General features: G+C 49.6%; 2 protein-coding genes across 2 annotated transcripts in view; both read left to right on the top strand.

Annotated features, from left to right (window-relative positions):
- The window catches only part of Tspear (thrombospondin type laminin G domain and EAR repeats), a 176,804-nt gene that overhangs the window by 121,557 nt on the left and 42,238 nt on the right, over positions 1-13,009 (top strand). The window lies entirely within an intron of this gene.
- LOC131893715 (keratin-associated protein 10-12-like) lies at positions 2,230-2,850 on the top strand. The gene has a single exon (XM_059243825.1). It carries the CDS (start codon positions 2,230-2,232, stop codon positions 2,848-2,850), a length of 621 nt encoding a protein of 206 aa, XP_059099808.1.

Raw genomic sequence — 13,009 nt, 5'->3', positions numbered from 1 at the left:
ACATATAAGCGAATACGTACCATACATGTATTTTAGTTCTGGATCACCTCAGTCAGGATAATTTTTCCCCCATCTCCATCAGTTAACTTGCAAATTTTGTGGTTTCATCTTTAAACAGCTGAGTAACATTCCGTTGTGTAAATGGACCACATTTTCTTTACACATTCATCCACTGAGAGACATCAGAGCTGTTCCACTTCTGACTGTTATGAACAGAGCAGCAGTGAACATGGATGAGCAAGTGTCTCTGTAGCAGGACGCAGAGTCCTTTGGGTACATGCCCAAGAGAGGTACAGCTGGATCTTGAGGTAGATCGATTTCCGGCTTCCTGAGAAACTGCCACACTGACTTCCATAGTGGCTGTACAAGTTTTCATGCACCCTAGCAATAAGTGAGTTCCCTTCCCCCACATTCTCACCTGCATGAGCTGTCATTGGTTTTATTGACCTTGGCCATTCTGATGGGAGTAAGATGACATCTCAGAGTAGTTTGATTGGCATTCCTCTGATGACTAAGGAGGCTGAACTTTTCTTTAAGTGTTTTTCAGCCTTATGTGTTTTATCCTCTAGAACTCTCTGCTTAGGCATGTACCCCATTTTAATTGTGTTGTGTTCTTCATGCTCATTTTTTAAAAATTCAGTGTGTATTTTAGACATTGGCTCTGTATCAGATGTGCAGCTGGTAAAAGTCTTTCCATTCTGTAGGCTGCCACTTTGTCCCAGTGACAGTCCTGCGGACAGCAAAGTCTCTTTATTTTATTAATTGGGATGTGTCTATTTTGCCTTAGATTCTGGTTTTGCTGTGTCTGTAGTTGTCCCATGGCCTCTGGTCTTCAGGAGTCTGCCACAGCTTCTCATTGCTCTCCTCGGAATTCCCATGGAAGTTTTCAAAATCTTCCCCTGACACCGGTCGTGATGGTAGAGAACGTCTTTAATCCCAGCACTTGGGAGGTAGAGCCAGGCGGAATTTTTGAGTTTGAGGACAGCCTGGTCTACAGAGTGAGATCCAGGAAAGGCACCAAAACTGCATAGAGAAACCCTGTCTCAAAACAAACAAACAAAAAATCTTCCTCTGGGTTACACATAGCTTTCTCCTTGTAACAACTCCTCCTGAGGATCTACCAAGTGACTGTCTCCTCAGCTGAGCTCCCTGGGTGTGCAAGTTCTTGTCTTTCAAAAAATCTGGCGAGTGTCAGGCTTTGGTTGAAATTAAACCTCTCCATCTGACTGTATGGAGGACCCTAACACACCATCTCTCTCCGCCATTAGAACCACAGATATTCCAAGCCCAGCCGCCCACTCACCCACCCCAGACAGTGTCTGATGATAGAGGTAGAAGCTATTAGGAGACTCTGAAGCTCCGAGTATCCCCAAGGATGAGCCCTTGACCTCAGAAAAGTGGCAGAGTACAGGGCCCATGAAATGATAAGTGACCAGAACCCAGGGTGTCCCCAAGGCTTGGAGCAGGGCTGAGCATGAGTAGGTGGGAGAGACAGGCTCCAGGAAATACATTGTCCTCAGTGTGCCCGAGTCCTGCAGCAGAGTTGTGTTGAGGGACTGAGCTGGCTGTGTCCCTGGGGCAACAGGAGCTCTGAGGACCAGGGTACAGGAGAAACTGCCAGAGCTCAGAGGACACAAAGACCCATGAATGTCATGGAAACTGTCAGGGGCTCCAGAGAAGTTCAACTTCAACTTGAAATGTGACAGAAGCCTTCACCTGCTTGCTCTCATTGAATCTATCAGGCCTGCCAAGGCACCAAGGGATCCTTGAGTTCTCACTGACAGTAGGGACAGCCCTAGACATCAAGTCCTATGGAACAGTTCAGAAGCACATGCCACCATCTTCTTATCACACCCCTGTGCAGTCCTCCCTCCACCTCTGCCCAGCTTCAGAAGCTGCCACAAGGACTAAGATGTCAGAGATAGGACAGTGGCTGCCACCTCCAGAAGGTCACCTGGCTGCTGCCATCCCTACCTCCCAGGAGATCTGGTCATCTCTGTGGGGATTCCCCCAGGGGCAGTCTCAGCAGACAGCAGTATTTGTTGATGGTCCCTCACTAGTAAGACAACAGGCTGACCCCAAACACAGACAGGGAAAAGGAAGCCAGGAGCTGAGGCACAACACAAGCAGCCCAGGGGTATAAATGCTGCCACCAGACAGCTCACACACACTCACACTCAACACTCACTCACTCTCTCACAAACTCAGTCTCCTCCAGCCAACCCTGCCATGGCCGCCTCCACCATGTCTGTCTGCTCTGACGCCTGCACCAACTCCTCCTGGCAGGTGGATGACTGCCCAGAGAGCTGCTGTGAGCCTACCTGCTGTGCCCCCAGCTGCTGCCAGCCCAGCTGCTGCCAGCCCAGCTGCTGTGTGCCCAGCTGCTATGTGCCCAGTTGCTGCCAATCCATCTGTTGTGTGCCCAGCTGCTGCCAGTCCGGCTGCTGTGTGCCCAGCTGCTGCCAGCCCAGCTGTTGTGCCCCAGCCCCCTGCCTGACCCTCATCTGCAGCCCAGTGAGCTGTTCATCCAGCCCCTGCTGCCAATCTGTCTGCTGCTCACCCTCATGCTGCCAGACCTCATGCTGTCAATCTTCCTGCTGTGTGCCTGTCTGCTGCAAGCCTGTCTGCTGCAAGCCTGTCTGCTGCACACCCATCTGCTCTGGAACCTCCTCATGCTGCCAGCAGTCTAGCTGCCAGCCCTCATGCTGTCAATCCTCCTGCTGTGTGCCTGTCTGCTGCAAGCCTGTCTGCTGCAAGCCCTGCTCCAGTGTGTCCATGCTCTGCCGCCCTGCCTGCTCCCGCCAGGCCTGCTGTGGCCTCTCCTCGGGCCAGAAGTCCAGCTGCTGCTGACCTGTCCCATGCTTCAAAGTCCCCCAGTGCAGGTCTGATACCCCCAGAGTTGTGATCCCAGCTGTCCAGCTCCCCACAACTGGGCTCAGCCCCATACCCAACTCTCCCTCCTCAGCCCCCAGTGACTTCTGTATTGCTTATTCCCACACTTTTCATCTGCCCTGATGGTGGCTACTATCCCATGACCAGTTGATGACCTGTGAGTCCTGAAAACCTTCTAAGGCCTCCCAGGAGATCTGGCCACACATGGGGACAGGTGTGTGTGGTATAGGTCGGTCTCTCTTGGACCCTGGCCCGGAGCTAAATACAGTGTTGGCTTTCCACTGACTCTCTGGTCGTCCTGTTTCTGTTTGTCTGGCTCTTTTGAAGTAGTCATTACCCAACAGGCTCCAGGGAGACACTTTGTGACTACTGGACACCTGACCTAGTTAGAGACAGCAGGCTCTGGCTCCTCTTCCCCTGTCCTGGTCCTCGGAGCTGAGCTGACATGGGATCTCCTTCTCCGTGACCTCCCTCCCCCACTGCGCTCCCCTCTCCCTCCTGGCTGCCCTCCATTGCCATCTTCTACTCTTGTGAAACACAATAAAACTGGAGATCCACCAAGAGCTTGGGATGTTCATCTGGTTCTTTAAGCTTCCACATTTATTTGCTTTCCAGTCTGTCTGGTCATTTCCACATTGGTCTTCTCTGGGATCCAATTCTGTTTCTAGAACTTTCTGCTGGTTCTCCCTCCTGGTGGCTTGTTTCCTTGTGTGCCTTGTCCTTTTGTGCTGAGTTGTGGTCCTGTTCCTGACAGAGTACCGATGGAGTCCTTGGGTGAAGGTCCTGAAACACCAGGGCCATGATCAGCTGTGTTAGAGTTGGGACTTGCTCCCAAAGACCACACAACACGCTATTTTGGAGGGGTAGAGAGGTCTTTAGTGGGCTGAGGCACTGAGGGGGAGGCCTGCCACCCTGAGGTTGATTCCCAGATCCCACAAGGTAGCCTGTGAGAACTGACTTCTGCAAGTTTTCTTCTACATCCACAGGTACACACACACACAAACAGACACATACACCAGGCACATACAGCACACACACACACACACACACACACACACACACACACACACACACCACACTCACACACAACACTCAAATGTGCATGCATGCACACACATAACACACACAACTCACACACACACATAGACACACACACTTACATAAATAAATCAAATCTTTTTTTTTCATCATGCTGTTTAATCTAGCATGTTGCTTAGAAAGGCTTGTAGCAAGATCACAAATACCTCTCCAGCATGTCTCCTAGAGAGCATTTCACGCAGTGCTCTGTTTGGGCGTTAGTCTTTTGTCTTTTGTCTCTCTCTTCAATAATGGTCAGACAGATTCCTTTTCCTCAGTATCGGAGACTATTGGGGTCCAGCCCTCAATAGTCCCCTCCCAGGGTCTGGGAAGAATCTACAGCCAGCTGATAATTTAATCTTTGATGACATGAAATGAATCTACGTACACGAAACTCTTTAGTCCATACGCTTTATTCTTCTGAATCAGTTCTCTCTCTACAAGCTTCTATTCTGCTCTCATGCCTAGCTCCTTTCTTGTCTGATTTCTCTCTACAATTTTCTGCTGTCCCCTCTAAGTTCTCCCTTAATTTTCTCATCTTGGTTCTGTCCCATCTAGGTTCTCATCCATCTAGTTCTTTCCCATCTCAGCTCCTTCCCATCTCCTTCTTTCTCATCTTGTTCTTCCCCATCTGGCTCTTCCTCATCTTCCATCTCGTTCCTCTAGTCCTCTCTTCTAGTCCTTCAATCTAGTTCTTCCCCATCTCAGTTCATTCCTCTCCAGTTCTTACTCCCCATCTAGTCCTTCCATTCTCTTTTCTCTTTTCCAACTCTTCCCTCTCTGAAAATAAAACTGCCTTTTTATCCCTTTGACCCGTATCTCTCCAAGCTATCTCTGCTCCTGCCATTTCTGGCAAGTGTGCTCAGTCGCTAGGCAACTTGGCCAGGCAACTTCCCTCACAGCTAGATGTGTCTGTAAGTAGGAACCCTTTAGTTCTGAGTTAATTGTTAAGGGTAGATCTAAAACTAGAGATAAGACTTTGGAAAGGAGAAAGTTATTCTTAATTGGCACATCCGCCAGGCCTTCTCAAACAGGTAGTCTGGACGCTTAAGTCTGTTCTTAGAGAGTACAGAGGTATCTCTGATAAGGTACTTTCGTCCCTCTGGGGATGGACCTGACCAGATGCTGCTAATGACAATAATTACAGAAAGGCCTGAAATTAAGGATCCTGGTTGTGTTGTTGCTCAGAAGGTTATCTAAATATTCCTTAGTAGAGGGGAAATTATGCCCAAAGAAGGATGGAAAAGCTACAATAGCATATGAGAAATTCATAGCAGGAAATGGCAATAATCAAAAGCCAACATCACCAAGACTCCTTGAGCCTCAGCTTGATCTCTGGAAGGCCTTTGGCTTCTTATGGGTATTAGCTTGTCATAATCAGCTGAAATCCTACTTGATATATTTTTGCGACTTGCAGCACCTAAGGGAGGAGAAATCCATGGTGTTGCCATTGCCAATAACAAAAATGTTGGAAAACCATGTGGCAAAGTTGTTGCCATTGGCATCTTTCACGTGAATCACATCAAAAGAGCCAAGATGTCTCTCTCTCTATTGGTGATCACACCAATTCTTCCCAAGTTAGCACCTCCAGTCACCATACACAGGTTCCTGGTGTCAAACTTGATTTAATCGGTTATTTTGCCTGTCTCCAAATCAATCTGAACGATGTCATGCACCTTGATGAGGGGATGAGGGTAGGGAATAGTAGGAGCATCATGGGTCACCTGAGGTGGGATTCCTTTTGTGCTCACAAAGATCTTTCTCACTTTGCACAACCTGTACTTGGCCTCCTCAAGTCTAATACGGTGAACGGCAAAGCGACCCTTGGTGTCGTAGATCAGAGGAAGTTCTCTCCAGTCTTGTCATGCGATGACGTCCATAACCCCAGCAGCATCGGTTATGTTGGTCCTGACTTTGCCATCAATCTTCATGAAGCATGGCATGCAAATCTTTTTTACTTCATCTCTAGTCAGGGCATACTTAAGTCTGTTCCTTAGGAAAATGATCAGGGGCAGACATTCCCTCAGCTTGTGAGGACCAGTGGATGGATGAGGAGCAAACAGACTGGTCAATTTATCCAGCATCCAATGTTTTGGAGCTGCTACACAGTTCTGATGTTTCTTAGGACCACGAGCCATGGCTGGACTGGGAACGGAAAGAGACTCACCCTTGTTCCAATGAACGAAGAAATTAAGGTCAGAGGCATCGAACCATTTTCTCAAGACACGTTTGTCAGCAGAATGGGAATTGGTGGTTTGACAGGCTGATGGCTCTTTTCTAAAGCACAGTGCTCCAGCAGCCACTGACCCTGCTGGCTACTGTGATGCATCTTGCTGGTCCTTACCTGAAGGGACAGTCCCCAGCAGCCTTTCAATGAACATGGGCCTGGTCAACTTCCTTCCAAGTTCCAAAGCTTGCATGGAGGCAAAGAGGGGTAGGCAACAGGTACCACCTGGGTCCTTTCTTTGCCCAGTGCCTGGTCTGTTCCAAGGAGTGGACCTGCCAGCCTGAGCATGGCTGACCACACGTTCAGCTTCCATCTAAGCCTTTGTTCACTGCATGGGGTTGGGGAGGGCAGTTCTCTGGTCCTTGACACCATGGCTCACTCCCTCTGTAAGCCTCCCATTGATGGTGGCCAGCCTGGCCTTGGAAGATGGCCACTCCTTCTTTGGAGAGTTCTGGAAATAAGACTTGTTTCCCCATCACGGGGAGCTGTAATCAGGCAAGAATGCCCTTCGGCCATTAGAGTCAACAATTGTGGTGTGTGGCGTGCTGGACCCACATTTCTAGATGCAGCCACAGTCAGGGAGGCCCCATGCTTATGCAGCATCCCGGAAGCCGTCACCTGTTCTGACTGTGTGAGTTTGTGTGGGACATGGTCACTTGGCTGCAGGCTTTGCTCTGAGCCATGAGTTTCATATTTACTTTTTAGCTGTTGGTGCGGAGGGTGAGAGGATGAGTTTGTAGAGTTCCTGAGTGAGACAGGCTGGCTTGGCTCTCCTGCCTTCGTTAACACTCTGCCCTTGTTCACCTGGGTACCTGACACGCTCTAACAGCGCTATCCAGCAGATACAGCCCACCTGGGCAACCTCCAGGTTGAAACTGGAAACACATAACTAGACTTCCCACTAGGGCTGTTTGGATGTGGCTAAGGGGTGTCCCCAGAGTCTGTCTTGGGAGCCTGGTCCTCGGTGAGGTGGCACGGAGAAGTGGGGTGTGATGATGGTCAGAACTAACTCCTTTTTACCTCAGAGATTCCCTCCCCCCATGTGACCTCCTTCCAGGCTGCCATCCACCACAGTATGACACACTTGGTGAGGGACCATGACACAGAACTGGGGCCGTGCCGCCGGGCTCTCAGTCTCCAGAGCCATGAACTATATATAAATCTCCTCATTAGCACCTGGCCTTGGGTATTTCATTATAGGAACAGAAAACATGCTGACATCGTATATGTAGGATGCAGTCACGTCACTGGGTTGAACCGGCCATATTTCTAATGTTCCCTAGTTGTTTGTGGTTAGTTACTATCATATGAGCAGTGGATGAAGTGTTAGAGCCCACCATTGCCAATAGCGATTAATCCTACATTATGTAATCGATTTGAACTTCACACTTATACTCAATATCACTGCTAATTGAGACTTAGGTCATGTTCCCCGCCCCTGTGCCCCACTAGCCCCCCACCGGAACCTACATGCTGGCTTTGCCTCTGCCTCTTTAGTCCAGGCCACGCAAACAGCTGCCACTTGGGGCCTTAGATTATAAACACGGATTCTCCCCAGTGTTGGGGGCTGGAAGTCAGCTGAGGGGCAGTCAGTCACGTGGGGTATGTTCGGGGTCCTGGGTGGAGCACCACTCCTGGCCACAGACCACATTCCAGCATGGAAGGGGGCTACAGTGTGACTGGAGTCACCAACCCCATCGTGAGGCTCCACCTTGCTGGCTTGATCACCCCATCACACCCACACACTAGGATTAGGGGCAGGGCCACCGACAGCTTGGACTCAGCCCAGAGCTCATGACTGCCGAACACAGGGTTTTCTGGCTGATGATCTAAAACCTCCCCAACACCCATGCAGCGTGGACACTCGGATCAGCTTTCATATTCATGTTTTCTTATAGGAACATATTGTACATCGAAGACATCCCTTACCACCTTCCTCCACCTCACTTTTCCCCCTCTCCCTCCAAATCAGTCCCCTTTGTTCCCCTAGACCAGTGGTTCTCAGTCTTCCTAATGCTGTGACCCTTTAACACACCTCATGTTGTGGTGACTCCCAACCACAAAACTAATTTTGTTTTCATAAACAAAATATTTTGTATTCATAATTATAATTTTGCTACCGTTGTGAATTGTAATGTAAAATCTGTGTTTTCCAATGGTCTTCAGCAACCCCTCTGGAAGGGTGGTTCAACCCCCTGGGGGGTCACAACCCACATGTTGAGAACCACTACCATAGACCATTGATTTCTGTTTGCATTTAATCCACGTGTTCACGATTTTCTGTAACCATATAAAATCTAGGGACTTCTAATGGGATGAAATCTACATTTGTCTTTCAGAGAACTGGCTGGGTTCGCTGATGTGATTGTTCCCAGGGTCGGCCGTTTCCTTAAAAACAACCCGACTTTGTTCTTTGTGCCTGGATAAAGTTTGGGCTGTGCACACTCGAACCCTCTCTCTGTCCATGCCTGTTGATGGGCACCTGGGCTATGAAGAATAGTCTAGAACACACTGCTGTGCAGACACCTCTGTGACCTGTGGCCCTGGAGTCCTCCAGAGACCAGTGCTCACACTCACTCATCCGTTCCACTGACATTCAGCTCCTAAGCACCCAGCTAAGTGTCCCCCAATTCTTTTCTTTCCTAAAAGGATATTTTTTTCATTGTGAGTGTACATGCTGTGGGGGGGGTGGGGTTTATGCACATGAGTATAGTCCAGAACAGAGTGTCGGATCCTCTGGAGGTGGAGTTACAGGCCAGTGTAAGCATCTGATGGCAGTGTTGGGAACTGAACTCGGGCCTCTGGAACAGCAGCCAGTGAGTACTTTTAAACCCTGAGCCATCCCTCCAGCTCTGTAACCATTATTTCTTGTCTTAGTTACTTTTCTACGGCCCTGGCAAAATACCATGACCAAGACAACTTATAAAAGAAGCATCTAATTCAGGAGCTCACAGTTCCAGATGGTTAAGTCCACGACCATCATGGAGGGGAGCATGGCAGCAGGCAGGTAGACATGGCCCTGGAGCAGTAGCTGATATCATGATCCAGAAGCATGAGACAGAGAGAGCTAATGGAGAATGATGTGGGCTTTTGAAATCCCAGAGCCCACCCAGTAGCACCCTCTTCCAACAAGACCACACCCCCTCATCCTTCCCAAACAGTCTACCATCTGGGGGCCAAACATTCAAACATATGAGTCTATGGGGGCTGTCCTCGTTCACACCACCTCATTTCTTGTTGTTTGTTTTTGTTCTGGCTGTGTTTTCTCTCTCTCTTGTGACTGAATTGGCATGCTTGGTCTCAGTGAGGTATCCACTCTGTTTATTATCTTTTTCCTTCTGTGTCTGGAGGAACTTGCTATGTTTGTCCTTAAAGTCATTGTGTGGAAGCTCTGGGGTGATAATTTGTTCTTCCCTGCCTCCAAGGGGAATTTTAAACCCAGCTGCTCGGGGTTACATTTCCTTGCATACTTCCCGTCTTCTGTTTTGGAATGTGGGGAATCATAGTTTGTCTTACTGGGCAGCAAGGAAAAAGCTGTTTAACCTCTTTGTGCCAGGTTCTCCTTATCTGTCTACATAGAAGTTAATCTAGGTGATAGGACAGTGGGTAGATATTGAATTAGTTACTTTCATCCTAGTGATAACAACCTAAGGATTTATTCTGGCTTCTCATTGGAGAGGGCTTCAGTCATCATGGTGGATAAAACAAGGTGGTGCTCACAACAGCAGGGACATGGGGCACAGGCTCCTCATGTCTCCTCATGCCTCCTTACCAGGAAGCACAGAGTTCAGGACCAAAGCAGAGTCTAGCTGGAACCCTCAAGCCTCACCCCTGCAGAACCCTCAAGCCTCACCCCTGCCGTCCTACATCTGCCCGCTAGATCCTGTATCCAGTGGTTTTCACAACTTTCCCAAAACAGCACCACTGCTGGCTGGGTATCAAATATTCGAACATGGGGGCCTAAGAAGGACATTCCAGTCAGTGACATTCCACTCCGGTCCCTGTTAGCTGATGGCCGTCCCTCAGAGCAAAGCCCATTGAGTACAAATTCAAACCTCTCCATAGTCCCTCAACAATCTCAACACTTGAAAGTCCAAAATCCCTTTTGAAACACAAGACAGTCGTTTAACTATGAGCCCCTGTAAAAGTCAAACCCTGCTCGCATCGGTCAACGTGGTCTTATTCCCAATCCGAGCAAGAAGAATAGAGACAAAGACCACCAAAAGCAGAACCCGCCAGGGCACACCCCTTCAGCCCTGAGTCAAGAATCGCAGCCTCATGGCGTCATTGTCAGGGGCCCCAGTGCCATGAGCAGCCTTGACCACGGCTCTACTGCCTGAGGCACACATCTCTTTCTTTGAAGAGTCCCACCCCATGCCTGCAGCTTTCCTCAACAGATTTCAGGCTTCCTGGCATCTCCCACATACTGGGGTCCCCATTACAGTATTCTGGGACTTCTCTAGGTCCCCATTACAGTATTCTAGTACTTCTCTAGGCCCCCATTACAGTAGTCTAGTACTTCTCTAGGCCCCCATTACAGTAGTCTAGGACTTCTATAGGACCCATTACAGTATTCTAGGACTTCTCTAGGTCCCCATTACAGTATTCTAGGACTTCTCTAGGCCCCCATTACAGTATTCTAGGGCTTCTCTAGGCCCCATTACAGTAGTCTAGGACTTCTCTAGGTCCCCATTACAGTAGTCTAGGACTTCTCTAGGTCCCCATTACAGTAGTCTAGGACTTCTCTAGGCCCCCATTACAGTAGTCTAGGACTTCTCTAGGTCCCCATTACAGTTGTCTAGGACTTCTCTAGGTCCCCATTACAGTATTCTAGGACTTCTCTAGGTCCCCATTACAGTATTCTAGGACTTCTCTAGGCCCCATTACAGTAGTCTAGGACTTCTCTAGGTCCCCATTACAGTATTCTAGGACTTCTCTAGGTCCCCATTACAGTATTCTAGGACTTCTCTAGGCCCCCATTACAGTATTCTAGGGCTTCTCTAGGTCCCCATTACTACTTAGGCTTGACCTTTGCAGCTTCCTGCATAGGCCATACAGGCTCACGGAGCGACTCTGGCCTTCCACACAGTGCCTGCCCTCAGAGGCTGGCTGGGACCTTGGCACATGCTCCGTGACATCGCAACCTCTGTACTCTGCATGCCTAAAGTCACAGCACTACATGGACAGTGACAAGGTTGTGTTCTCGGCTCCAGACCTAGCCTGGCCCTCTTTCCCCACAGCCCAAGCAGTCTCTTGTACCTGTGTCAGGGGAATCTAGACGGTCTTGTTGGAGCAAGTTGCCCTAGGGTGGACACATTCTCACTCTCGGGGCCTCAGGTCTATTGCCGCAGTTCATCGTGTGGAGTTTTTCCTCATTTGCACTGATCTCTTCAGCAGTTGCCACTCGCTTCTGTTGGCACCGGCTATATCGACAGCTGCTTTGTTGGAGACTTCAAATTCTCTCCCACACCTTTCCCCACCGAACTGTGTATTCTCCACATCTCCCTGCTCTGCTTTCTGCTCAGAACTCTCACTGTAAACCTGGAGAAAGGCGGTGAGCATCAACCATGCCACAGGCCTGATGCTAGGCCATCTTTAAAATTCCCTCCATCGGAAGAATTAGTCCATTAGTTTCTAACTTAATCCCATTCAGTATTCTGAGACACGGGCAGAATGTAGTCAGCTTCATTGACAGGCTGTAATCCTGAATGGCCTAGAGCCCAGGTCTCAGGGGAGCCCTATTTGTAATGTCGAGAGTCAGGTCTTCACGGTCTGCACTGACCTCTGATCATGTGAACCGCCACCAGAATGGCCCATTAAGCTCCAGTTCACAATAGTCCAGGACTCTTCCACATTCCTCCCATGCCCCTGTCCAAAGGCCTGACCACATGGTCAGATGCACCACAACAACAGTGCCACCCCAGTCTGGTTTTCTGTGGGGTTCTTTTCTCACAATCACAAGGGAACGCCCAGCTCAAGGAGGATGGACCTATCTGGGCTCATGGCTTGAGAGGGTACACCGAGTCCCGGCAGAAGGAGCAAACAACCATGCATTTCACATCTTAGGGATCAAGGGGCAGAAACTCCAGCCAGGACAGTCAGCCTGTGGTCCCCCAAGCTACTCCCCGGCCCCCACCGTGACCTTCGACCATCAGCTAGGCCCTGTGTTCAAACAACACAGCCAACTGTGGGTCAAGTGTTCAAGCACACGGTGAGCCTCATGGAGACATTTCACACTCAAACCACGACAGACAGGACGTGCTGAGAATACTGCCAGGCAGGCACACATCAGGTTCCCAGGGCATTCCATGCACCATCCCTGTCCCTGTCCTCACCACGGTAAGGACTGTTTTTCTGAGCTCACTGAATCTGTCATTCAAGTCTGTGCACTGTGATGTCCTGCTCTCAGGTCATGGCACCAAGCTTCCTGTGTCCCACTGAGGACAAATGCTGCTGCTCCCTCCCTGTGGCTGCTGTCCCCTTGGTCACACTCCTGGGGACAGTCTCACAGCGAGATGAGTCTGTGGTGTCACCTGTGGGTGGCCACAGAGGGTTATGGCTAACAGTTATGGAGCATGGAATGCATTGAGTGTGCAGAAACACCCAATGACCTAAGCCAAATAAAAACTGCAGAAGGCCTATGCCCCAGGGACATCATGTCCTGAGTTCCTCAGGGAACGAGCACGTTCTCTGATGAGGGTCTAGAGCTCTGTGCACAGCTCTGGCACTGTCTCGGAGTCTCATGGATGTTTTATACTGGTGGCTTCTGCTTCCCTCTGACCTCACCATGAGCCAACAGGTGCCCTGGAGGAC

Source organism: Peromyscus eremicus, chromosome 16_21 (genome assembly GCF_949786415.1).
Source record: "Peromyscus eremicus chromosome 16_21, PerEre_H2_v1, whole genome shotgun sequence".
Lineage (NCBI taxonomy): Eukaryota > Metazoa > Chordata > Mammalia > Rodentia > Cricetidae > Peromyscus > Peromyscus eremicus.
The sequence above is the reverse complement of the archived record's forward strand: the minus strand, read 5'-3'. Positions and strand labels throughout refer to the sequence as shown.